General features: G+C 48.7%; 1 protein-coding gene across 1 annotated transcript in view; it reads left to right on the forward strand.

Moving 5' to 3' along the window:
* Positions 1–24,535, forward strand: part of ITGAE (integrin subunit alpha E) — a 73,849-nt gene that overhangs the window by 33,763 nt on the left and 15,551 nt on the right. Inside the window, exons 14-27 of the mRNA XM_048519379.1 lie at positions 2,420–2,518; positions 3,320–3,511; positions 10,179–10,319; positions 10,739–10,960; positions 11,316–11,446; positions 12,352–12,485; positions 14,230–14,378; positions 15,919–16,047; positions 17,265–17,335; positions 19,797–19,929; positions 20,967–21,068; positions 22,425–22,504; positions 23,866–23,943; positions 24,442–24,508. Coding sequence (XP_048375336.1) covers positions 2,420–2,518; positions 3,320–3,511; positions 10,179–10,319; positions 10,739–10,960; positions 11,316–11,446; positions 12,352–12,485; positions 14,230–14,378; positions 15,919–16,047; positions 17,265–17,335; positions 19,797–19,929; positions 20,967–21,068; positions 22,425–22,504; positions 23,866–23,943; positions 24,442–24,508 — 1,728 coding nt within the window. The remainder of the gene's footprint in view (positions 1–2,419; positions 2,519–3,319; positions 3,512–10,178; positions 10,320–10,738; positions 10,961–11,315; positions 11,447–12,351; positions 12,486–14,229; positions 14,379–15,918; positions 16,048–17,264; positions 17,336–19,796; positions 19,930–20,966; positions 21,069–22,424; positions 22,505–23,865; positions 23,944–24,441; positions 24,509–24,535) is intronic.

Genomic DNA, 24,535 nt, shown 5'->3' on the forward strand with positions numbered 1-24,535 from the left:
GAGAGGGCGACCGTGTCGCTTGGAAACAGGGAGGGATCCCGAAAGGCAAATGCAGAGACGCGCGTGTGGCTGGCGTCCGAGAGCTCCCTGGGGTGGAGCCTGGGGGTAGCAGAGAGAGTCCCGGCCAGCCCAGACAGACAGGCGAGAAATGCAGCAATAACAAATAACATAACTTCAAAAAAATTAGGGCATGCAATAGAAAGTTCAAACAATAAGGCAAAACATGGCTAGAAGCTTGATACATGGAGGCTGGATGATGCCTTGGAAGGAAGGCAACCCGTGGTTGCATAATTGTCCAATGCATGGCTCTTGCTGTTTGACTACCAAAGCTACAGAGCCGATGGCATGTTAGGAGTCCATGGATTTCTCAAGAAAGGCATTAGGGAGAGCTACTGATAGTCTTTAGCATTGCAGGTTCAGCGTGGGGATTCCTCACGAGCAACAGGTTGTATTGAGAGAAGGCGTGGTTCCAACAATATTCAAGCTGACTGGAGAGAACAGCCGGATGAGTTCCAAGGAGTTAATCTATCAGGAATGCTCCCTTGGCTGCGGGAACTCCAAGAAACTTCCCAGCCAGGGGAGGCTGACAGAGAGGGAGAGAGAATAAGCGGTTGTAGATGAGGAGCATGCAACACGCCGCATCAACCCTCTGAGGCTACACAGCTGGCCCAGGCTGCCGTTCCCCCCAGGGGGGGGTGGCCCCAGCGGGGGCTGTGATCACTTGTGGAAGAATGGGTGTGCTGGCTCCAGAGAGATCCCTCCCATCTACGAAGCCCAGGCTGGGGAGCTAATCCCGGGCCCTCTCGACAGGGAATGGGCGTGGAATTGGCGGATCCTCCAGGGAGGCCCAGCTCCATCTCCGGGATGGAGGCTGGTCTGGCATGGCCGAAGCTGGACTCCTGTATGGAAGAGAAAAGACAAGCAACGCTTTTCCCCTATAGGGGTTTCGCGTGCACTGGCTGAGTTAGTCCTTATAGATGACAGTGGAGAGGGCTCGAGCCCTGAGTGGGGGCGGGCAATTTTTGATAGAGAATAGAGAAAGAGTACTTTGGATATGGTCTGCTGGATGAGACCTTTGATTGGTGTCAATAGGGGGAACTACTCCCCTTTCTTTCATTTGTTTTGGCCAAGCTTTAGATTTAGGCGCCAGTTGGCCCCACATTCAGACAGCGATCACTTGCAACTTATTCAAAGTTAAGAGATACAAGGCAAGGGAATTGCCCGAAGGCTTAGGAGAAGGAGAGAGGTCCATATCCAGGTCGGATGTTTGTTTGTAAAACAATCCCAATCACCGTCTAAGGTGTGGGTTTTGCAAAAGCAACTTGAACAATTCACAATTATAGTCATACTAAGTAATGCATAAGCGTCTATAGGAAAGATATATAGAAGATGCAAAGAAAACAGTTCCTGGGCTTGAGGTTTGATCCACAGAGGAGCAAATTGAGAGAGGGGTTTGCAAAAAACCCTTTATCAGATCCTCTAGATCTAGAGGTGGGAAAGTGCGTCAGCCCATTAGAAAGAGGGAGGGTGTGCAGAAAGGAGAGGGGGGAAGGGGTTTTGGAAGTCAGCTCTACCTTCCCCTCCCGTGAAGGGGACTTTGGCCGGTTTGAGCTCTCGCTTCCTACCTTCACAGGCCGGAGGCTTTGTGTAAGATAGGAATGTGGCTGAGAGACCCCCCCTGGCACTGTAGACTCATGCCAGGGAGCCCTCAGCCAGAGAATGTGGGGAGCATGAAAAAATGATTTTGGCTTCATATGTAAACTATGCGCCACGCCAATGTGGCAGTGTAAGGCTCAGATGGACCCGAAGGAAAAGGTTCTCAAGGAGAGGAGTTTGAAGAAAAGTTTTGAAGGAGTTTAAACTAAGATGGGAGGCGGCTTGAAGCTAAGGTCCCATGCGGGTATCCTGGGGAACTGCACCTTGCACGGAAGCTGCACATGTCCCGTTTAAGAGCGGATGCTGTAATGGGCTGAAGCCTTTCAAGGCATTGGCACACATACATAGTAGAAGGAGAAAAACTTTAATTGAAGCACAAGAGCATAGCTTAGAAGCTAATGGAAAAATCCCTATGAGGGGAAAACTTTAGGGGTCTCTCTTGAAAGGGGGCAAGAGCATACAGAAACATTACATGCAGGGCATACCAGAGCACATATAAAGTAGCAGGGAGGATTGGGTAACTCTGATTTGAGATTTTTGCTTCTCTCTGAGGTGCTGGACTTGATTTTGCTGCCACTGGGGAGCCTTGCTTGAGCTTAGGAGCTTTGCACAGGCTCAGAGGCTATGAGGATCTGGTTTGAACCTACAGCTGGAGAGGGGCCAAGGGGGCTTCTTCTTCTCACTGAGCGAGAGAAAGCGACTTTTGGCTTAAGGCCATTGTCACGCGAGCATCTTCCCCTTTCCATGCCTCATTGTCCTGTAGATTGGCTATGGGGCATTTCTGAGGAAGGAGCTCAAAAGCGAGCAGTCCCTCTTCCGTCAGCATTTGTTGTTCCCTTTTCTGCACTGCAATTCAGTGACTGTATGGACTCTGCAGAGATTTTTGAAACGCGTGCCAATTCTGGGGGCACTAGGGCGGAGAGCATGGTGACTTTTACTGGACTGATAGAAGGGGTTATCAGAGCAGGAAGTATAGGCGTAGGGGGGGAGGAGGCTGGCAAGACCAGCCCAATGGTCTCCGTGTGGGATGGGATCACTATACCTGAGCTGGGGACAGCGAAGATCTCATGGGGAGGAGCTCCGGGGAAGAGGGTTTGAGGTGCGGATCTTGGTTCCGGGCTGGGGAGATGCCCGGGCGCGGGCCTCCCCGCCGGGCATTGGGAGGCCGCCCGGTCTTAGAGCTTTCCTGGGGGTCTCCGCCCTCTGGGGAGAGACCCTCCCTCCCGTCAGGAGTTGTAGAGCCCCCCCGCCGGGCAGCCTACAATTCCTCCTGAAATGTCCCTGGCTTTGCCGCACTGGTGGAGACACTTCGTCTCGGGGCTGTCTCATGGCAGCTGAGAGAGGGCGGCGGACTAGAAGGCTGGCTTGATGGGCGAAAGACCCGATATCCTGGCAAGCTTTGAGCATGTCGCGGCCAGCTTCGGGGAGTTCCTTCCCTAGGCCCGTGATCGCTTTGCAGGCACTCAGCGGAGGCGTTCTGCCTTGGCAAAGCGCTTAAGGAGTTAGCCCTGGGCCTCCCTCGTTGTCAACTCCTGCCTCTTTGAGGGGCCTCCTGGAGCCTGTTCACAAAACTCAGCATAGGAGCTCTTGAGGCTTCTGCCGGGTGCTAGAAAAACTTTGGGTTGGCTGTCCGGCATTGGGGACTTTCAAAACCGCCTTGTAGAGAGCATTCAGAAGCGACCCGTGGGGTGTAAGGGCCACCGGCAGAACGATCCTGATTGTTGGGGTTACTGAAGGCATCAAAGCCGTAAAGCTGAGCCCGGACTGTGTAGAGCGCCCGCCCGAGGAGGCGGCTGCCCTGCTAAAAGAAACATTGCTGGCCGAGGAACTTCGCTCTCCCAAGATCACAAATTGTGCAGGGCTCAGGAGGGCATCTGCGGAAGGTGGTCTTCCAGTCCGAATCCGGAACCATTAAGTGATTCCTCGCGACCCGCCTCTAGCATGCACCTCTCACATAGGGGCTGGTGACTCCGTCCCGCACCGCTTCACGAGAGCTTCCAGTGAGGATGTTGTAGCTTGGCAAGAGGCGATGCACTTTCGAACTCAACCAGCTCGAATGAGACGCCACCCTCCCCCTCGGTATCTGTGAAATGGACCGAGGGCACTGTGAAATGCAAGTATATCGGCATCGTCTTCCGTCGGGGTTTCTTTCTTCTGCAGATCGTGGCTAATACGTTCTGGCGCAGTTTTGAAACCAGCGCCATTCACGCGGGCGCTGACGGAGGTGCAGTGGTTTCCGAGGAAAATGAAGGCGGAGCAGGAGGGGAGGCTGAGCCCAGCCAGAGAGTTTGAAATGGGGCCGAGAGAAGGAGACAAGGGGGGCAGAAGGGAGGGACGAAGCGTCCAATTTAGCGGATAGAGAAAATTCCGGGGTTAGAAATTGAAGGTGAAAGATGTCCCGAAGGAGGGCTGCCCTACAGCAAAGGGAGCCATAGGTCTGCAGGCTAGATGGCGACAAAACATTGTCTCCGACCGATCAGTAGCTAGTGACATCGGCGCGCGCAGGCTCTGTCGCTTGAAGGAAGTGCGCCCGATGTTTTCCCAGTCCTTAAGATTCAATGTCCCCCCCTCTACGGGTTACCATGGACACTGAGCTTCAATCTCTCTCAACCAATTTGCGCGGCTCCCTTCTCTTTACTGGGGACCCTGCAGCTATTTCATGCTAACGCTTTTCAGTTCGATCCAACGTGCTTGTCATTAAGCCCTGCTTTTGCAAGGCTCCCATACCTCACCAGTGTTCCGTCGGACGAGAGAGTGTCCCTAGGGCCGCTTGTGTCTCTGGACGCGCCTCGATCCAGAGGGACAGAAGGCTGATACCGGGGAAGCGGTGGTCCCTGGATGCGTACCCGATCCAGCCGGACTTCGGTATCGCGGCCCTTCCCCAGGCGACGGTGAGCAGGGTGGAGGTTTGAGGATTCCCGGGTTTGGCACCAGCTTGTAGTCATCCCCGCGGAGGTGGTAGCTAAGGAATAGGCTGAGACAGCGGAGGAGGTTTCATTTCATCTGGTGGAAGAGCCGTCAGCAACACAGGAAGCGCTGGATTTCCTCGCGGATCCCTGACAACTCTGCCCCAGCTGGTCTCCTGGCACCTTTATTAGGGTTTTCATTGTAGATGCGTGTAAAGGAGGTGGGTAGGGAGATGAGCGGGAGACCGGGAGACCTGGAGATCATCATGTGATGCATGATCTCACCTGGCTACGTGCGGAGAGGAGCGTAAGCGTCTGAGCCTAATCCTCACCTGGGGGCAAGACCATTGTCCCTATGCCTCGTGACTGAGGCCAGACAGTTCACATGACCCGCGGACTCATAGGGGATGATGAGGAGGGGGAGTGCGGTAAGCGACCAGCAGCAGGCCAGTGGAGTCCCGTTAAGGCGTCCCAAGCGTTCTACCACCCGTGCACTGCTGCTGGGTCAGCAGTGCATTACTACCCCCCCCCCCCCCCCCCCGCACCTGTAAGGCGACCCAAGGGGGCCTACAAGCTCCTTTCCCTTCTTCTCCCCACAACAGACACCTTGTGAGGTAGGTGAGGCTGAGAGAGTTCAGAAGAACTGTGACTAACCCAAGGACACACAGCAGGGATGTAGGAGTGTGGAAACACATCTGGTTCACCAGATAAGCCTCTGCCACTCAGGTGGAGGCGTGGGGAATCAAACCCGCTTCTCCAGATTAGAAATTAGAATCCATGCTTTTAACCACTACCCCACTACCCCACACAGGGTGTGAAGCACACAGCTGATAGACACAAAGCAGAAGCTCTGCCAAAGAGTAGAGCTCTGTCAGGTTTAAAGAAACCAGTTCCGAAAAGATTCCTCTGTTTCAAAGTTTCATTTGTTCAAAACTGCAGTTTCGGGAGATCTCCTGTGAGCTTCACGGAGGAGTCTCAGAGCTCTATTGTTTGCAAACATTACTTATACCAGTGACGCTTAACCCGCGAGAGAGACCGAAAAGCTATTCAAACCGCACCCAAAACCCCACTTATTTACTCCTTAAAAGTGCCAACACGGCAATTTAACCTGAATACTGAGGTTTTAGTTTAGAAAAAACAGTTGGCTCCGAGGCGTGCGTTACTCGAGAGTAAGCTTGGTGGTAGTCGGTGGCTTTGCTTTGAAGCAACCGTGCAACTCTTCCAATGGGTGAATCACAACCCTAGGAGGATTTACTCAGAAGCAAGCCCCATTGCCAGCAACCGTGCTTACTCACAGGTAAAGGATTGCACTTTAGTTCTTCCCATGAAAATCAGTGGGATTTAACAGCGCTTAACAAAGTTACCTACACTGCTTCCCCAAAACTACATCTTAAGTTTAATGCTAATATGGGTGCTCTATTTCTATGTTTTGTTCACCGCCCTGAGCCCTTCGGGGGAGGGCGGTTTACAAATACAATTAATCATCATCATCATCATCATCATCATCATCATCTATCAAAGCGGCCCAGGCCAGCCTAGATGTGTGGGGGGGGGACTCTGTTTGCGCGTGCCCACAGAGAGGGCTCTGAGTGCCACCTCTGGCACCCGTGCCATAGGTTCGCCACCACTGACTTATACCCTTCCTGAGCGAACACACCCTGTTTCTTTACTCATTGGCTGGGCTGCTCTTGACATTTTGCTTCCTTCTGCCTTCTCCCGTATTTGGACATGCTCTTCCTGTCATATCTCCCCTTGACCTTTACCAGGATTTGGGTTGCTATATCAACCAAGCCTGTCCCTGTTTTCTTTTTTTATCAGTGTTTCTTTGCCTCTTTTCTTATCAGCTACATTCCAATGTGGTTACAGTCTCAGGCAAGGCCAATTTGTGTCTGTGTTTTCCCCAAAAAGCCCTTTTCTAACTTTCCTGACTAATATATATGCTTCTTACATATCTGGTGAATTGTAAGTTACACTAATACACCTCTGAAGATGCCAGCCACAGATGCAGGCGAAACGTTAGGAACAAGATCTACCAAACCACGGCCACACAGCCCGGAAAACCCACCACAACCAGTACTCTAATATAGTTCTTATGACTTCATATGCATATATTTAGAACTGTGACTAACCCAAATATGCATATATGCAAATATGCATATGTATGACTAAATACGCATATATTTAATATAGTTGTTATGACTAAATATGCATATATTTAGAACTGTGACTAACCCAAATATGCATATACCGTGTTTTCCCAAAAATAAGACAGTGTCTTATATTAATTTTTGCTCCCCAAGATGCGCTATGTCTTATTTTCAGGGGATGTCTTATTTTTCCACTCCATAGCTGCATGCTCTGGTGTTCTGTTCAAAGGGCATTCTTCCAAAGAAAAACTTTGCTACGTCTTACTTTCGGGGAATGCTTTATATTTAGCACTTCAGCAAAACCTCTACTACGTCTTATTCTCAGGGCATGTCTTATTTTCGGGGAAACAGGGTATGCATATATGCAAATATGCATATATATATGACTAAATATGCATATATTTAATATAGTTCTTATGACTAAATATGCATATATTTAGAACTGTGACAAACCCAAATATGCATATATATGACTAAATATGCATATATTTAATATAGTTCTTATGACTAAATATGCATATATTTAGATCTGTGACTAATCCAAATATGCATATATATGACTAAATATGCATATATTTAATATAGTTCTTATGACTAAATATGCATATATTTAGAACTGTGACTAACCCAAGGTCACCCAGCAGGGATGTAGGAGTGCGGAAACACATCTGGTTCACCAGATAAGCCTCTGCCACTCAGGGGGAGGCGTGGGGAATCAAACCCGCTTCTCCAGATTAAAATCCATGCTTTTAACCACTACACCACTACCCCATACCCCATAGTGTTGCATATATAGTGTTGCACTACATAGTGTTGCACTACCCCACAACCCCATAGTGTTGCATATATATACAGCTGCACTGCAAACAGGTCACATATTTCCTTTGTCAGCTTGATTGATCCCGAGCAACTCTACTTGGAAGTAAATTTTCTTTTCAGCCAATGGGATTTACTCTCAAGAAAATGTTTTTTAGGATTGCAGCCTTAATCTGCACAGGCTTCAGATTTTCTGAGGAGGTTTTCACTGTTGTGGTCTGCCTGGATCAGGGGCTGATGGGATTTGTAGTCCATGAACATCTGGAGAGCCGCACGTTGCAGACCCCTGGCCTGGATGAACACCAGAGACCAGCTGTTTTCTGTAGTGGCATCAAAGCTCTGGACTCCCTCCCTAGATAAGCATGCCAGCTCATAGGTAGCGTTCGGAGATGTTCTTAATTCTACCAGGCCTTTTACCACCTTCTCCCCTCTGGAATTTTATTGAATGCCTCGTCAGATTTGCAGATGTGAATCCTCTGCTTCTTTTTGGAGTCTTTTTCCTGCCTTTGTGTTTGCCCTTGTCAGATTTCAAACCTTCCAAAGCTGACGTGCGATGTTGTTCTAAATTGCCTTATTGAATTTTATCTTCTGTTTTTCTTACAGTTTTACATCTTTTTATCCTGTCGTTTTATTGTTTCACTTATTAAAAAGAATTCTGGTTGATAAATAGAGAGACAGGGTATAAATGTTTTCAGCCAGTGGTGGTGAACCTATGGCACGGGTGCCAGAGGTGGCACTCAGAGCCCTCTCTGTGGGCACGTGCAAACAGCCCCCCCCCCCCCACATCTAGGCTGTCTGGGGCTGCTGGGCTCGATTATAAGCATTAAACTTCAGACCTAGTTGTGGGGAAGCAGTGTAGGTAACCCTGTTAAGCGCTGTTAAACCCCACTGATTTTCATGCGAAGAACTAAAGCACGATCCTTTAGCTGGGAGTAAGCTTGATTGCTGGCAATGGGGCTTGCTTCTGAGTAAACCCTCCTAGGGTCGTGATTCACCCGTTGGAAGAGTTGCACGGTTGCTTCAAAGCACAGCCACCGACTTCCACCAAGCTTACTCCCGAGTAACGTGCGCCTCGGAGCCAACCTTTTTTTCTAAACTAAAACCTCAGTATTCAGGTTAAATTGCCGTGTTGGCACTTTGCGATAAATAAGTGGGTTTTGGGTTGCAATTTGGGCACTCAGTCTCGAAAAGGTTCACCATCACTGTTTTAAGCTGCTAAATCAAAACAAGAGTTAAAGGCCCCACAGCATATCCAAGTTGCTACTGAGGAGAAAACACTTTTTAAAAATGCCCGTCTATCTTCAGGGGCAAAGGAACACTGATGGAATTATCAATATCGCCCCAAGGCTATAAATCATCTGAGTAAGTAAATGGAATTTGCGATACAATTACTTTTCTGTCTCCGCTGTGTGGTCTGTCAAGGTGACGCCATCGTTCTTCACTGCTTGTTTGATTCCTTTGAGGGAAAGGAGACTTTTCTCCATGGTGGGTTGAGCAAAATATTGACTGCTAAGCAGGTGTAAGCAAGAGGCTGAGAAGGTTCCAGGAAGTGTGGCTCAGCAGATATTTTGTTGTGGTAACAAGAGGACATTGTTGAGACATTGCTGCTTCTGGTGTTAACTGTAATATTTCTTTCCCTCACAGACTAGCACACCTGAATAATCTTCGAGGGATGTTTTAGCCTTTGTGGTCATGAAACACAGGCCATTTACGCATTTGTGGTCTGCCCCACAGTGAGCGTACATTCCCTTTGGGTCAGATTCTCAGTTGCGCACATGGTTTCCTGTACGGTTGTCCCAGGATGTTTGCTATGCAGGCTCTGATCTTGGGCACCTTTTCAGCTCAAAAGCATGAGCATAAGCATTTATTGTCGTTGTGCACGCACAACGAACATTTACAGCAGCATTCCTCGATGCACACAATTTCAGACTCATACCCCATCCTCACTTTCCCCTTCCTCCACCCATCCCTACACAGCCCCAAACACATCAACACGAAGCCACGGAGTTTAGCATAGCCACAGCTCTAGAGTAGAAGCTGTCTCTAAGCCTCTTTGTCCTAGTTTTGATAGACCTGTATCGTCTGCCGGATGGTAACAGTTCAAAAAGAGAGTGTGCTGGATGAGACGGGTCTCTCCGAATATTTTGGGCTTTCTTTAGGCTTTGGGAATTATCGAGTTCTTCCAAGGAGGGGAGAGGGCAGCCGATAATCCTCTGTGCAGTAGTGATCACCCTTTGGAGCGCCTTCCTATCTGCCACTGTGCAACTGGAGAACCATACACAGATGCAGCAGGTTAAGACACTCTCTATAGCACAGTGGTAAAAGGACACCAGGAGTTTTCCATTCAGTTGTGGTTTCCTTAACAGTCTCAAATAGTAGTCTTTGCTGGGCCTTCTTAATGTACATAGTTGTACTCAGCTCTTCCTGCCGATTCTGGCAATATACAGTTTTTCTCTCTCTTTTTTTTGGAGGAGGCTAGTCAATCCTACCATGTTGTTTCCAAGTGTTCCTTGCTTTCGGTAATACGTAAATCCGCCTTAATACAAGAATCTGACTTATCTGCAGAACTGACCTCTAGAAGGGGACAGCGACCTTCGCAGAAGTTCATTGTCACTTATTGGAGGATTCATTGCTTTTCTGTTCTGGGTCACAGATTGGGTCTTACTTTGGAGCTGAGCTCTGCTCCCTGGACGTCGACCAGGACGGATTGACGGATTATCTACTTGTCGGAGCTCCGTTTTTTCACGTTCTTGGGGAAGAAGGAAAGGTTTACATTTATCGCTTTGATGGCAAGGTACAGCCTTAGGGCTTACATACGATTTCTGGCTATTCCTGGGAAGGGTGGATGATGGGAAATGCTGTCCATTTGCAGTCAACTTATGCAGAGTTTTCTAGGCAAGATAAATTCAGAGGGGGTTTGCTGCTGCCTGCCTCTGCATCACGACCCTGGACTTCCTTGGTGGTCTCCCATCCAGAGGAGTACCGGGGGAAATGGAGCCCAGGGCAACACCTGCTCTGAGCGCCACCCCACCCCACCCCTGCGCCCCACTTACCTTAGGTGGGGGAAGCAGTCCTGGGCAGCCTAGTGGGGCCAGGCCTAGCAGGGCTGAGGGGCAGCCTACAGCAGGCTCCTGGCCTGGCTGCTTAACTTGTGTAGCCCTGAGGCAAGGTGAAAACTGCTCAGATTGACACTCCTGTCTCCCTTCTTCCCAGTCAAACCTCTTTACTCTGAAGGGGCACGTAAGTGGCCAACCATCATTGGCCTTTGCCAGCTTTGGGTTTGCCATGGCCAGCATAGGAGACGTGGACCAGGACGGCTACGGGGACGTTGCGATTGGTGCACCCCTTGAGAACCACAACGCAGCCGGCAGCTCCTTTGGCAGCGTTTACATATACAACGGCAGGAAGGACGGGATCCAGGCTTCCTTCTCCCAGGCAAGGGAGTCTCCTGACTTCGTAGTAGAGGGGTGACGGGGGGAGGGGATCTCCCTCTTTTCCTTGACTCTTGTGTTGGCGCTTTGCCCTTTTAGGCCTTTTCATTCTGCCCGTTTTTAGTGCCGGGGTTCCGGGTTCATTTGTTTCTTTTGTGCCATTTGCATGTCCGAGGCCTTTCATATGCCGTTGCTGTGAAAACCATCACGCGAACGGGTGTCCCTTCGATGAGATTAATTTGGCACAAGGAAATTGGCCATGCTGGCAGGGGGCTGATGGGAATTGTAGTCCATGAACATCTGGAGTGCCATAGGTTGGCCGCTCCTGGTCTAATTCATTGCTTTCCGTCTCCCTGCAGAGGATAACAGCTGCTCAGGTTGGTCCAGGACTGATGCATTTTGGAAGGTCCGTGGCTGGTGGCTTGGACTTCACGCAGGACAGTCTTCCAGACATCGCTGTGGGGTCGCTGGGCAGAGTCACCTTGCTTCGGTAGGCATGAGCACTGCAGTTTCTTCTCAAGTCCACTATAGATGAAATTCCTGAGCTATCATCTGAACTGAACGTTTCCATTATTGCTGAACACAAAAAGGTGCCAGCAGCTGACACGGCGACTCCTAACATTCAGATAAGTATGTGAACTTAGGAACATCTGTAGTGCAGGGGCGTAATGCCCATTGGGCAAGGTGGGCATCTGCCCAGGGCACCACCTTTTGGGGGGCATCAAAAAGCAGGATTAGTTTTGGGGTATTTTTAGTGGTTTTCCATTTGTGGCCTGCAGGTGGCGTAGTTTTTAGGCTAGCAGCACCAAAATTTCAGCGTATCATCAGGAGACTGTCCTTGTGCTACCCTCCAAGTCTGGTGAGGTTTGGTTTGGGGAGTCCAAAATTATGGACTCCCAAAAGGGGTGCCCCATCCCCCATTGTTTCCAATAGGAGCTAATAGGAGATGGGGGCTACAGTTTTGAGGGTCCATAACTTTGGCCCCCCTGAACCAAACTGCACCAAACCTCGGGGGGTGTCATTAGGGCAGTCTCCTGATGAGACCCTGAAAGTTTTGAGACTGTGTCTTCAGAAATGTGCCCCCCCCCCAGCCTGCAACCCCCATTGACAGCAATGCAGAAAACTCAATGCAGAACAAAGATTCTTGGGCAAATTTCTGGGATGTTCCTGCAGGGGGTGCATTTTTGGACGTGGTTACCACATCTGCTCTACACGCAGAAGGTCCTCTGTCAAGGGGATCCATCATTTTCCCGTCATATCCCTCCGCCCTGGCCTCTCTTCCTGCTTGGCTTGGCTGCAACAGACAAGAGGCAGCCCCTCCAAAGTTCCTCAGAGGTGGTTTCCCTGAAAAGCTTCTTCATAACCGGTGACTGTGCTTCCTTCTCCTCTGTCTAGCTCGAGGCCAGTTCTCCGGTTGGCTCCCGCCATGCAATTTACCCCGGAGAGAATATCCAATTTCCGCAACAGCAGCACTGTCGATGCGGAATTATGCTTCCATAGAGACTTCTCTCTTGAGATGGCCCGGCCAGGTAATGAAAACGCAGGTGACAAATTAATCAAGCCACTTGCCAGCTCTTGTTTACATCAAGGGATCCAGAGACCAAACCGCGGAGAGATGTAATTATCCTGTGCTGGCATACAGAGGAGGTAATTTGTTTTTAGCTGGAAGAAGAGAGCCTTAGAGTTGCTAGTGCTTAAGTAACTCCTGCAGTTGGGCGAAGTCATGCTTGTTTATTTTACAGTGGGACCTCGGTTTTCATTGCCTTCGGTTTTCATCGGTTTCGGTTTTCATCGATTTTTTCACAGCGAAAAATTTGTCTCGGTTTTCATCGATTCGCCTCGGTTTTCATCGATTTGCAGTAAAGTGCAGGGGTTTGCGGAGAAAAATCACCCGGACAAAGCTGTTGCAGGCCATGTCTCTGCAACTTGTTTAATGACAATGTCTTGCCCCATTTCAGACAAATCCTAAAGAGGCGTCAGAAACAGACCTCTTTGGACAGCTTTCTGGGGCGACATTGGTCCACTGGCTCTGAAGCTGGTCCTAGTGTTATTGTTTGTGACTGTTTTCAGCATTAGACACTATGTTTACTCACCAAAAATGTGTTTTTGGTATGTTTTTTTGGAGTGCCTAGAACGGATTAATTGGATTCACATGGATTCCTATGGAAAAGTTTGCCTCAGTTTTCATCGGTTTTGGTTTTCATCGATTCTTTTCGGACGGATCGCCAACGAAAACCGAGGTTCCACTGTGTTTCTTTATTGACAACATTTATATCCCTCCTTTCTGCCCTTGAAGGGGCCGCCAAGACCCCAGATCCCTCCGCTACCATATACAATTCCTGTTTTTCTTCCTGATTGGTTAGCCCTTGCCACTGGAAATACGGCATGAGTTTTTTGTGGGGTTGGCAGCCTCCAGGGGCCAAAGGAGATCCCCTGGAATTACAACAGGTCTCCAGGTTACAGAGATCAGTGGCCCTGGAGCAGGGGTCTGCAACCTGCGGCTCTCCAGATGTTCATGGACTACAATTCCCATCAGCCCCTGCCAGCACGGCCATACTGGCAGGGGCTGATGGGAATTGTAGTCCATGAGCACCTGGAGAGCCGCAGGTTGCAGACCCCTGCCCTGGAGAACGTGGCTGCTATGGAGGATGCACTGTCTGCCAATATACTCCACTGTGGACTCTCCCCAAACTCCAGTCTGCTCAAGCTCCATCCCCCAAATCTACAGGTCTTACCCAACCCACAGCTCGCCCCCCAGGGACAGAGGGAGAGGAAACTGCGCCCAAGGCACGACGCGCCCCCACGCGCCCCCCACCCTCACCCCACTTTTTATTTTGTCATTTCCTACATTTAAAGGAGAAATAAAAGGGGTCCCACCAGTCACAGGAGATTCAAAAATAAGGCCAAGGCCGATGGTGCAAAATAAAGTAAAATATATATTTTATTACTCGATTGATATTCCCCAAATTCGCTATGCATTTTGCCAAGGGGCTTCTTTAGGAGAATGTGTTCATCTTGTGGTGATTCTCCAAAAAGAGAATAAGACTAACAGTTCCCTTGAAGAACCCCCAGGTCAAAAGGTGCAGGGAATTCTGGGAATTTTAACCGAGTAATAAAATGTATTTTTACTTTATTTTGCACCATCGGTGTTGGCCTTTCTTGTTATCTCCTAAGTTTAAAGAAGAAAGCTCTGAACTTCTGGCCTTTTCGAGATATTCCTGGCTACACTGCAAGGTTGTTTTTTCCCCCTCTGCAACTGGTCTGTTCTCCTAGGAATGCAGAATCTAATCATACGCTTCACAGTGGATTTGGATGTTGAGATGGAAAAGAAGAGGGCACACTTTGAAGACCACACTGCCAGCTACAGCAGCGAGATTTACTTCACTGAGCGTCCATGCACTAAACTGCAGTTGTATATTTTGGTGAGTGCAAACAGGAGTGCCTGCTGTGGTGAAGGATCCCATGGGAAAGATTTCCTAGGGAGTGAGTAGCGCCTGTGCTCAGTCTTTGCACAATTGATTGAGGGACTGGAGCACCTTCCTTATGAGGAGAGGCTGCAGCGTTTGGAACTCTTTAGTTTGGAGAGGAGACGTCTGAGGGGGGATAGGATTGAAGTCTATAAAATTATGCATGGGGTAGAAAATGTTGACAGAGAGAAATTTTTCTCTCTTTCTCACAATACTAGGGGGCATACATTGAAAATACTGGGGGGGGGAGAGAATTAGGACTAATAAAAGGAAACACTTCTTCACACAGCGTGTGATTGGTGTTTGGAATATGCTGCCACAGGAGGTGGTGATGGCCACTAACCTGGATAGCTTTAAAAGGGGCTTGGACAGATTTATGGAGGGGAAGTCGATCTATGGCTACCAATCTTGATCCTCTTTGATCTGAGATTGCAAATGCCTTAACAGTCCAGGTGCTCGGGAGCAACAGCTGCAGAAGGCCATTGCTTTCACATCCTGCACGTGAGCTCCCAAAGGCACCTGGTGGGCCACTGCGAGTAGCAGAGTGCTGGACTAGATGGACTCTGGTCTGATCCAGCTGGCTTGTTCTTATGTTCACAAAGACAAATTCCTGGAGTATAAGAAGCAGGAGGAATTTGGATTCATACCCTGCCTTTCTCTCCTATAAGGAGTCTTGGAGTGACTTACAAATTCCTTTCCCTTCCTCTCTCCACAACAGACACCTTGTCAGTCAGGTGCAGCTGAGAGTTGCTTGTGAAATTGTGTATTATATATTGAGGGGAAAATTACCCACGTTCTCCGGGCTTAAGCCATTGGATATAGATCTATGTTAGGAGCGGCATTGTTTGAGTGGCATTGATCATAACAATCTATATGGTTGCCATATCTCTGGTGCATCCATCCCCCTGCCTTTTCTTACAAGATGAACCTCCAGGTGGTGACTGGCGATGTCTTGTCATCACAACTGATCTCCAGGCAACAGGGATCACTTCCCCTAGAGAAAATGGCCGCTTTGGAAAGGGACCCCTATGTAGTGGTGGGATCCAAAAATTTTAGTAACAGGTTCCCATGGTGGTGGGATTCAAACTGTTGCGTAGCGCCAGTGGGGCTGGGCAGGGCATGACGGGGGCATGGCCAGGCATTCATGGGCGGGCCATTCCTGGGTGGGGCTATGGCAAGGACGCAGCCACTGCGCCGGTCCTTGGGCGGGAAACGAATGCACGCAGGCGCAGGCTGCCACGCATGCCGGTGCACCTCCTGCTAAACTGCTTCAAGTTCTGGGCGCTACTGCTGAGAGGAGGGGCATCACTAAGGCAAAAATCACATGGCAAAATCACACATTAGTAACCCCCTCTCGGCACACACAAATAATCAGTAACCTACTCTCAGGAACCTGTGAGAACCTGCTGGATCCCACCTCTGGTCCTGGGCTTCCCTCTTTACACACTGTCCGTTTGTGACTGCAATTTATTTTTTTTACCATTTCATATTCCAGCCATGCAACGATAACTGCTTCTCCAGCATCGCTGTCAGACTCCACTATCAGCTTTCCAGTTCCAGAGAAGACCGGAAAGATCCCATGCCTATCCTTGATATTAATCAGCCATCGGTGATGTACTTCCAGGTACATATGCAACAAATGGGTCTTTTAAAAAATTTCAAAGCGTTGATTCAGATTAGAATATCTTTGTGGCGTGCACAGTGCGCCTCAGCCTGACTCTTTTTCTGGCTGTCGTCGGTACACTCTGAGCCCTGTTTGGGAAATCCAAACAACTGCTACAGTGCTGAGTTTGGGGGGGGGGGGCATGTTAGCATCATTTTTCTTTCCCTTCCATCTATCCTACCTTCTCTGCCGAGAGAAAACAAGAGGCTAACTTATTGTGCTGAGCACTGAGCAGGATTGGGCCGCCCATCACTTTTCTTCTCCTCCAAGGCTCCTCCAGACATGAGTCGGAGGAGGCACAGAATCCAGAGCTAGAGGAGAAAGATTCTTCCTTTGCAGAGCTCTGCAGAAGAGGGGTTTTTGGGAAGCGCAGTTTCGTGCGTAGGAGGGGGTGGGGATCTGAAGGCGCCCAAATCTTCTCTGTTGTGCACTTTATTAAAAGCTCAGCAGCCCAGTCCTTCATCAGAGGAAAGGATAAGAACATAAGAACTAGCCTGCTGGATCAGACCAGAGTCCATCTAGTCCAGCACTCTGCTACTCACAGTGGCCCACCTTTGGGAGCTCACATGCAGGATGTGAAAGCAGTGGCCTTCTGCTGCTGCTGCTCCCGAGCACCTGGTCTGCTAAGGCATTTGCAATCTGAGATCAAGGAGGATTGAGATTGGTAGCCATAGATCGACTTCTCCTCCATAAATCTGTCCAAGCCCTTTTTAAAGCTATCCAGGTTAGTGGCCATCACCACCTCCTGTGGCAGCATATTCCAAACACCAATCACACGTTGTGTGAAGAAGTGTTTCCTTTTATTAGTCCTAATTCTCCCCCCCCCCCCCCAGCATTTTCAATGAATGCCCCCTGGTTCTAGTATTCTGAGAAAGAGAGAAAGATTTCTCTCTGTCAACATTTTCTACCCCATGCATAATTTTATAGACTTCAATCATATCCCCCCCCCCCCAGACGTCTCCTCTCCAAACTAAAGAGTCCCGAACGCTGCAGCCTTTCCTCATAAGGAAGGTGCTCCAATCCTTCAATCATCCTCGTTGCCCTTCTCTGCTTTGAACCCTCCTCTCTATCTTGTCTTGGAGTAAAGAAAAGACACCCATTCTAGCTTCTCTCCCACACTCAGCAGAGATAAATCTTCCCTCTCTCTCTCTCCCACCCGATCCTTGTCAAAATTTCAGTTGCCTTATAAGGAGGACTGCAATAACAAGACCGTCTGCTCTCCACGCTTGACCTTGGCTGTTCATACCAAGTGAGTCTATGAACGTGTTTGTTGTGGGGGTGAGAAAAGGCAAACTTGAAGACCAAAATATGAAGAGTTTTAGTTCTATGTGTTGTCGAAGGCTTTCACGGCCGGATTCAACTGGTTCTGGTGGGTTTTCCGGGCTGCGTGGCCGTGGTCTGGTGGATCTTGTTCCTAACGTTTTGCCCGCATCTGTGGCCGGCATCTTCAGAGGTGTATCACAGAGGGAAGTCTGTTGCACACAGCTTTAGTTCTGTTCCCCTGCCACATATAGAAGCGTTATCTGGTGTTCAGTTGATTAGCTGGAGCAGCTGGATTCCCCTATGGAGACCGTACAGGGGAGGATGCAGTATAAAAATGTTTTTAAAGGGGGGAGGGGGAAGAATTGCAAGCAAGGGTCACGTAAGTGCCACAGTCTGGGAAATGACACGAAGCTTACACATTATATCTAAGCTCAAGACACGCAGTTCCTTCTGTTCTTGTTAACTTCAAATAACCTTGTGGTAGCAGTGGGATCCAAAAATTTTAGTAACAGGTTCCCTCCCCAGCCCCCCCTCAGCAAAGGGGGCAGATGCGTACCTAGGCAAACCTGAGCCCTGGGCAAAACCTGAGTTGGATGCCCCCCCTATGGGCAGCCACCCCACCATGACCCCCCCCCCCAATTTTTTTTGCACCAGGTCATTTCTAAATCATCATCACATTATAGAAAATGCCCCACCTCACAAATCTGAACACAGCAATGGTGAAACACACAGGTTCTTTGATAGAGACTGGTGAGATAAAAGGCACGAAAGGCTGAGAATCCATGAATTGCAGTACCTGAAAGGGATTAACCCAGTTCAGGGAGTTACATTATTAGTCGCAATTGCCATATGGAACCTTCACGTTCAAAGGCCTCTCGGGGAGGCGAGGGCGTGGAGACGGGAAAGCGGACCCAATTAGTAACCCCCTCTCGGCACACACAAATAATTAGCAACCCACTCTCGGGAACTGGTGAGAACCTGCTGGATCCCACCTCTGCCTTGTGGGGTAGGCAAGTCAGATTTGCATGTCCCCATGCTATCGTGTTTGCAATTTGAATACCACGTTTGGAACTCCATTCTCAGGTGCGCAGAGGACCAGTTTGAATGGGGACCCTGGTATATACAGGGTTAAACCTTTCCTCCTGATCTATTTTCGCAACTTCTTGGGCAACTGTTGCTTCCGCTTAAAAAACGCATACATAAAAAGAACAGGCTTCTAGGCCACTGGATTAAAGACAAATTTTGCTCCTTTTTATAGCGTTATCCTCGACCTCCTAAGTTTCCAGTTCAGTTTTGGGTTGAATTTCCTCCAGTTCACCTACTGTTTGCTCCATATTCTGGGAAATGTACATGGCCTGTTGGCTGCATGCAAATTTCCCTGGTGGATCAAATAGGGGACCATTTCAAATCAGGAACATGCCCTCTGCCAGTGTACCATGTTCCCAAACCAGCTGGGGCTCCCACACAGAGGCGTAGCTAGGGGAAATGGAGCCCGGTGCAAAATTGGAGTTTTGCTGCCGCCCCCCCATGTTCATTTGTGTTTTTTGTATTTTTTAGTGTTTTTTTAGTTTTTGGCCTGCAGGGGGCGCAGTTTTTAGGCTAGCAGCATCAAACGTTCAGGGTATCTTTAGGAGAGTCTCTTAATGATACCTCCCATGTTTGGTGAAGTTTGGTTCAGGGGGTCCAAAGTTATGGACCCCCCCAAGAAGGTGCCCCATCCCCCATTGTTTCCAATGGGAGCTAATAGTAGATGGGGTCCATAACTTTGGACCCCATCTACTTTGGACCCCATCTAACTTTGGACCCACTCAAAAGGTCCAAAGTTATGGACCTTTTGAGGGTCCATAACTTTGGACCCCCCAAACCAAACCTCACCAAACCTGGCTGGTATCAGCAGGAGACTATCCTGATGATACCACCTAAGTTTAGTGAAGTTTGGTTCAGGCGGGTCCAAAGTTATGGACCCTCAAAAGGGTAGCCCCATCTACTATTAGCTCCCATTGGAAACAATGGGGGATGGGGGCACCATAACTTTGGACAGAGGCAAGCCCCCGAGGAGTGCAGTGAGCCATCAATGCAAAAATGACTGTGCTCAGGGATCCTTTCGGGAGGCACCTGGCCAGTGGCGTAGCGCCAAGGGAGCAGGAGTGCACGCAATGCACCGGGCGCGTGCCAGTGCAGGGGCGTGGTGGGGGTGTGGCAGGGGCACAGGGCGCACGCGTGCCCCAGGCGCAGTTCCCCCTAGCTCCGGCCCCTACTCCTGGCACTCAAATGCCTTTCTTTTTGCTGGTTTTCCTGCCTTCACAAGCATCCTGGCACACTTGGCCTGCCAAGGAGGTGAAAAACAAGCAGCTCTGTGTGTGTGTGCCAGCCAAGGGCAGGAGTGAAAGGCCCGGCCTAAGCGCAGAGTCTGCAGTGGTTCCTGTTCTCTTTCCACACCCTCCTAGGAAGGAGCTGGTGGTTGGCGTCACCAAAGATCTGACCATGACTCTCCACCTGGCAAACACCGGTGACAATTCCTACATGACATCTGTGCTTTTGGAGTACCCAGCCAACCTGGGCTTTAAAAAGGTCCAAGAGGTAAGTCAGAGAGCCAGCATGGTGTAATGCAGGACTGGCCAACCTATGGTGCTCCAGATGTTCATGGATTACAATTCCCACAGGCAGAGACAGAGTAGGGACCATCTTGGCTTGATCCAGCAAGGTAGTTCAATTCAGTTTCAATTTCAAAAACCTTTCCTGGCATACAATGACAGTGAGTTACAGTAATCTATCAGATGTCATAGAGTAAAATAAATAAGTATTTGGGTTAAAACAATCACTTCAAACTTCAATTTAAAATATAAAATCGATATGAATGTAAAACTAGCTCTGCTGCTTTAAAATCAAGACTCTGGGCTGTTATTTGACTTTATCCTGGAAATTTTCAAGGCGTCAGTTAAGAACTTGGCCACATTCTGTGGTTTTTTTTGACTACTTGTCTGACAAAAGATGGTGAACTGACTCTTCATCCCAAAGTAGGGAAGGCTGTTTGAGATGTGGTTCAATATATATAGATCTTATCCGATCCAGATTCTCGCAGCACGGCAAAACATGTATTACTGATGCTGGCAGATTCTTAGAGCATGAACAAGTCGCAAGGTAGTTTTAAAACAGTGTGGGCTGATTCTTGCTCTCAGTGCTGGGCTCAGATGGGGGTCTCATCTATAGGAATAGGTTATCTTGATGCCCTGCATTATATTTTTACACCATCTCCGGTATTGCCCCTGTATTGTATCTTTGTTATTTTTGCCATTGCTGTCCCCCTCCTGGCCTTTGGATCAGATGCCATCAATCAATCAATCAATGCAGGTTTTATGGTAATGCCGCTACTGTGATTTTAAGGGATTTTAATGTTTATATTTGTATTTTATTTTATTGCTGCTATTGTACACCGCCCAGAGCCCCTTGGGGGATTGGGCGGTCTATGAATCTAAATAATAATAATAGTAATAATAATATCTCAGCCCACCAGCAACTTTGCCAACTGGCAAGTCTGAAAAATGGGGATGCAAGAGGGTGCTAGCGGCAGGAGTTTTTGTGGGATTCTGGTTTGAATCTTCCTGTCCATATCTCAGCAGTTTTCTTCGGCGGCAATCGACTGTGACGCCCCTCGACCCACCAAACCTCAGTTCTCCTCTCTCAACTGTAAGATTGGACATCCCGTGTTCAGAACGACAGTAAGTCACCAGCAGAGATTAAAAGGCATGGTGTTTATTTGTGCAGCAGCACCTGTCCTGTTCAAAACACTTCTTGGGCTGCTGGCTGGTACATAACACCACAGCTTTCCCCTTGTAAGGCAATGTCACGGAATGTTCACAAATACTCCAACTTCTGGGAAGGGAACAGAAGAACCAACAGCAGGGTGTCTGAGGAGAAGCGAAAGCCCAGTTTGGATGGGAAAACCACCTTAAGGAGCGGCAGTGGCGTAGTGGTTAAGAGCAGGTGCATTCTAATCTGGAGGAACCGAGTTTGATTCCCCGCTCTGCCACTTGAGCTATGGAGGCTTATCTGGGAAATTGAGATTAGCCTGGGCACTCCCACACATGCCAGCTGGGTGACCTTGGGCTAGTCACAGCTTCTCGGAGCTCTCTCAGCCCCACCCACCTCACAGGGTGTCTGTTGTGAGGGGGGAAGGGCAAGGAGATTGTAAGCCCCTTTGAGTCTCCTACAGGAGAGAAAGGGGGGACATAAATCCAAACGCTTCTTCTTCAACTCTTCTTAAGGGAGCCTGAAGGGCAGGACACACTGTGTGTGTTGCTGCAGAAACAACAGCCGAGAAATAAAACATGATTTTATGTTTTATTATTATGTATGCAAGAGGGACAGGAGAGAAAGAGCTGCAGTAAAAGGAGAAAAGCAATATCCCGAAGGAAGGATGTAGAGCAGGGGTGTCCCTAATGATACCCCCCAGGTTTGATGCAGTTTGGTCCGGGGGGGCAAAGTTATGGACCCTCAAAACTGTAGCCCCCATTTCTTATTAGCTCCTATTGGAAACAATGGGGGATGGGGGCACCCCCTTTGGGAGTCCATAACTTTGGACTCCCTGAACCAAACCTCACCAAACTTGGAGGGTAGCACAAGGACAGTCTCCTGATGATACGCTGAAAGTTTTGAGACTGTGCCTTTAGAAATGGTGCCGCTAGCCTAAAAACTGCGCTCCCTACAGGCCAAAAATGGAAAACCACTAAAAATACCCAAAAACGAACCTTGCATTTTGATGCCCCCTACAAGGTGGTGTCCTGGGCAGCTGCCCACCTTGCCCAATGGGCATTACGCCCCTGGGCCGGAGGGGCCGTGTTTTTCACAGAAATCAGAATTTGAACATCCAGTGATGATACATCAGTTTCAAAGAGAAGATGCCGGGTCTTAAATGTTCATATTGGTTTGAATCCAGCAGACCCCTCTTGACTGCAGAACGCCAACGGACAGCTAAATACTTGCCTCAAAGACTGCCTGGCAGAGTTTTAAAACGCAACCGCTTCGGTGAGCATTTCTACGGACATTCAACTGATCTCTGATCTTTCACATCACAGGCAGATTTTTCCGTGACCTGGCAAGTGGAGGAAAAAAAGTTCCCCGACGACTCTCCGAGCATCACCGTTAACCTCAGCAAGTAAGCAAAACCTCGCTCTTGACTAGTGGAGCAAACCACTCCGATTAACCGAAACATCTTTCATTACGAATCTGCCTACCTTAGCCAGGCGCTCTGGTTATCTGTCTCTTATACAGTTTTAAAAATGATCTGTTAAAATTGCACTTTGGAGTAATTCTGGTAGATTTTAGAGCCAAAAAAAAGGACAGCCCCCTGAAAGTCATGCTCAGTAATCTCACTCCACAGGAAGGGCAGGTAAATGGCAGGCCAGAGTAGTACTAGCCAATTCCACTGCCACAACTCACTCCTTTACCCCTCAAGTTGGTACATGGAGACTCCAACAAGAAGAGGTGTGATTTGCTTAGAATGATAGAACCATAGAATTAGAGGGGACCCCAAGGGCCATCAAGTCCAACCCCCTGTGATGCAGGGACACACAACCAAAGCACTCCTGACATATGATCATCCAGCCTTTGTTTAAAAACTTCCAAAGGAGACTCCACCACTCTCTCAGGCAGTGAATTCCACTGTTGAACAGCCCTGACAGTCAGGAAGTTCTTCCTAATGTTTAGGTGGAATCTCTTTTCCTGCACCTTGAATCCATTACTCCATGCTGACTCATGTTCAGTTTGTGGTCTACTAAGAACTCCCAGATCCCTTTCACGTGTAGTTGTCAAGCCAAACGTCACCCATCCTATATCTGTGCATTTCATTTCTTCTGCATTAGTGTACAATCTTATTTATCTCTGGCCCCTTCCGCATGCAAAAGAATGCGTTTTCAAATCACTTTCACAACTGTTTGCAAGTGGATTTTGCTATTCCGCACAGCTTTAAAGAGCACTGAAAGCAGTTTGAAAGTGCATTATTCTGCATGTGCGGAATAATAATAATAAGAGTTTGGATTTACATCCCCTTCTCTCCTGCAGGAGACTCAAAGGGGCTGACAATCTCCTTGCCATTCCCCCCTCACCACAAACACCCTGTGAGGTAGGTGGGGCTGAGAGAGCTCCGTAGAGCTGTGACTAGCCCAAGGTCACCCAGCTGGCGTGTGTGGGAGTGTACAGGCTAATCTGAATTCCCCAGATAAGCCTCCACAGGTCAGGCGGCAGAGCTGGGAATCAAACCCGGTTCCTCCAGATTAGATACACGAGCTCTTAACCTCCTACGCCACTGCTGCTCCTCTGTTGTGTCTTAGTATTTGGGTACAAGACCCAAAGGGAGGGTTCCTATGCAGAGGAAGGCAATGACAAACCACCTCTGAATGTCTTTTATCTCAAAAACCGCACGAGGAGTTGGCATAAAGCAGCCTGTGACCTGACAGGACTTTTCACCACCAAGAGATTTCAAGAGACATCCTGCTAACCCTTTGTTTGTTGTGACAGCATCAACCCAAACAGCCCAGCCCTGCTTGAAGAACATTTCTTCAATGTGAAATATGCTTTCACAGCTTTCCTCAGCAGGTAAGTGGTCCCAAACGCTCCACCCTCTTCAGCTGCAAGACAAGACAGGTCAATAAACACAACCTTTCAGAATAAACTGGGGGGGGGGGAGGGGGGTAACCCTCCGTTTATTAGTAATAATTAATTTTATTAGTAGTAATAAAACCGATTTTATTTTATTGTTTAATCAGGTTAAGCATGTGGCACAGCTGTTTCCTTTAAACATCTCTGCATATGAAAACAATAATTAAATGTGTGCAGAAGTAGCACTTTGCAAGTGTTCAAAGCGCTTACCACGAGTCAACAACCCTATAATAATAGGGAAGTATTAATTGAATACTGAAGGGGAGACACTTGGCATACATTTTCGCACTGAAATGAAAACAGACTTCCAATATGTGACACTCTCTCTCAAAAAGAAATGTGTGACTCTCTGTCAAGCCTTTCCTACCCACCCTGATGCAGGCATCGCTTGTACCATAAAGACAACATTATTATCTTTTCTGTTTTTGCCTGCAGGACAGATCATTCCTTGTATGTGAGCATGAGTGAAACAGCCTCCCGGACCATCCGCTTGGAATTTAATGTAGGTCTGAGGCCACCACCCTTCACC

Source organism: Sphaerodactylus townsendi, linkage group LG16, assembly GCF_021028975.2.
Source record: "Sphaerodactylus townsendi isolate TG3544 linkage group LG16, MPM_Stown_v2.3, whole genome shotgun sequence".
NCBI classification, from domain to species: Eukaryota; Metazoa; Chordata; class Lepidosauria; order Squamata; family Sphaerodactylidae; genus Sphaerodactylus; species Sphaerodactylus townsendi.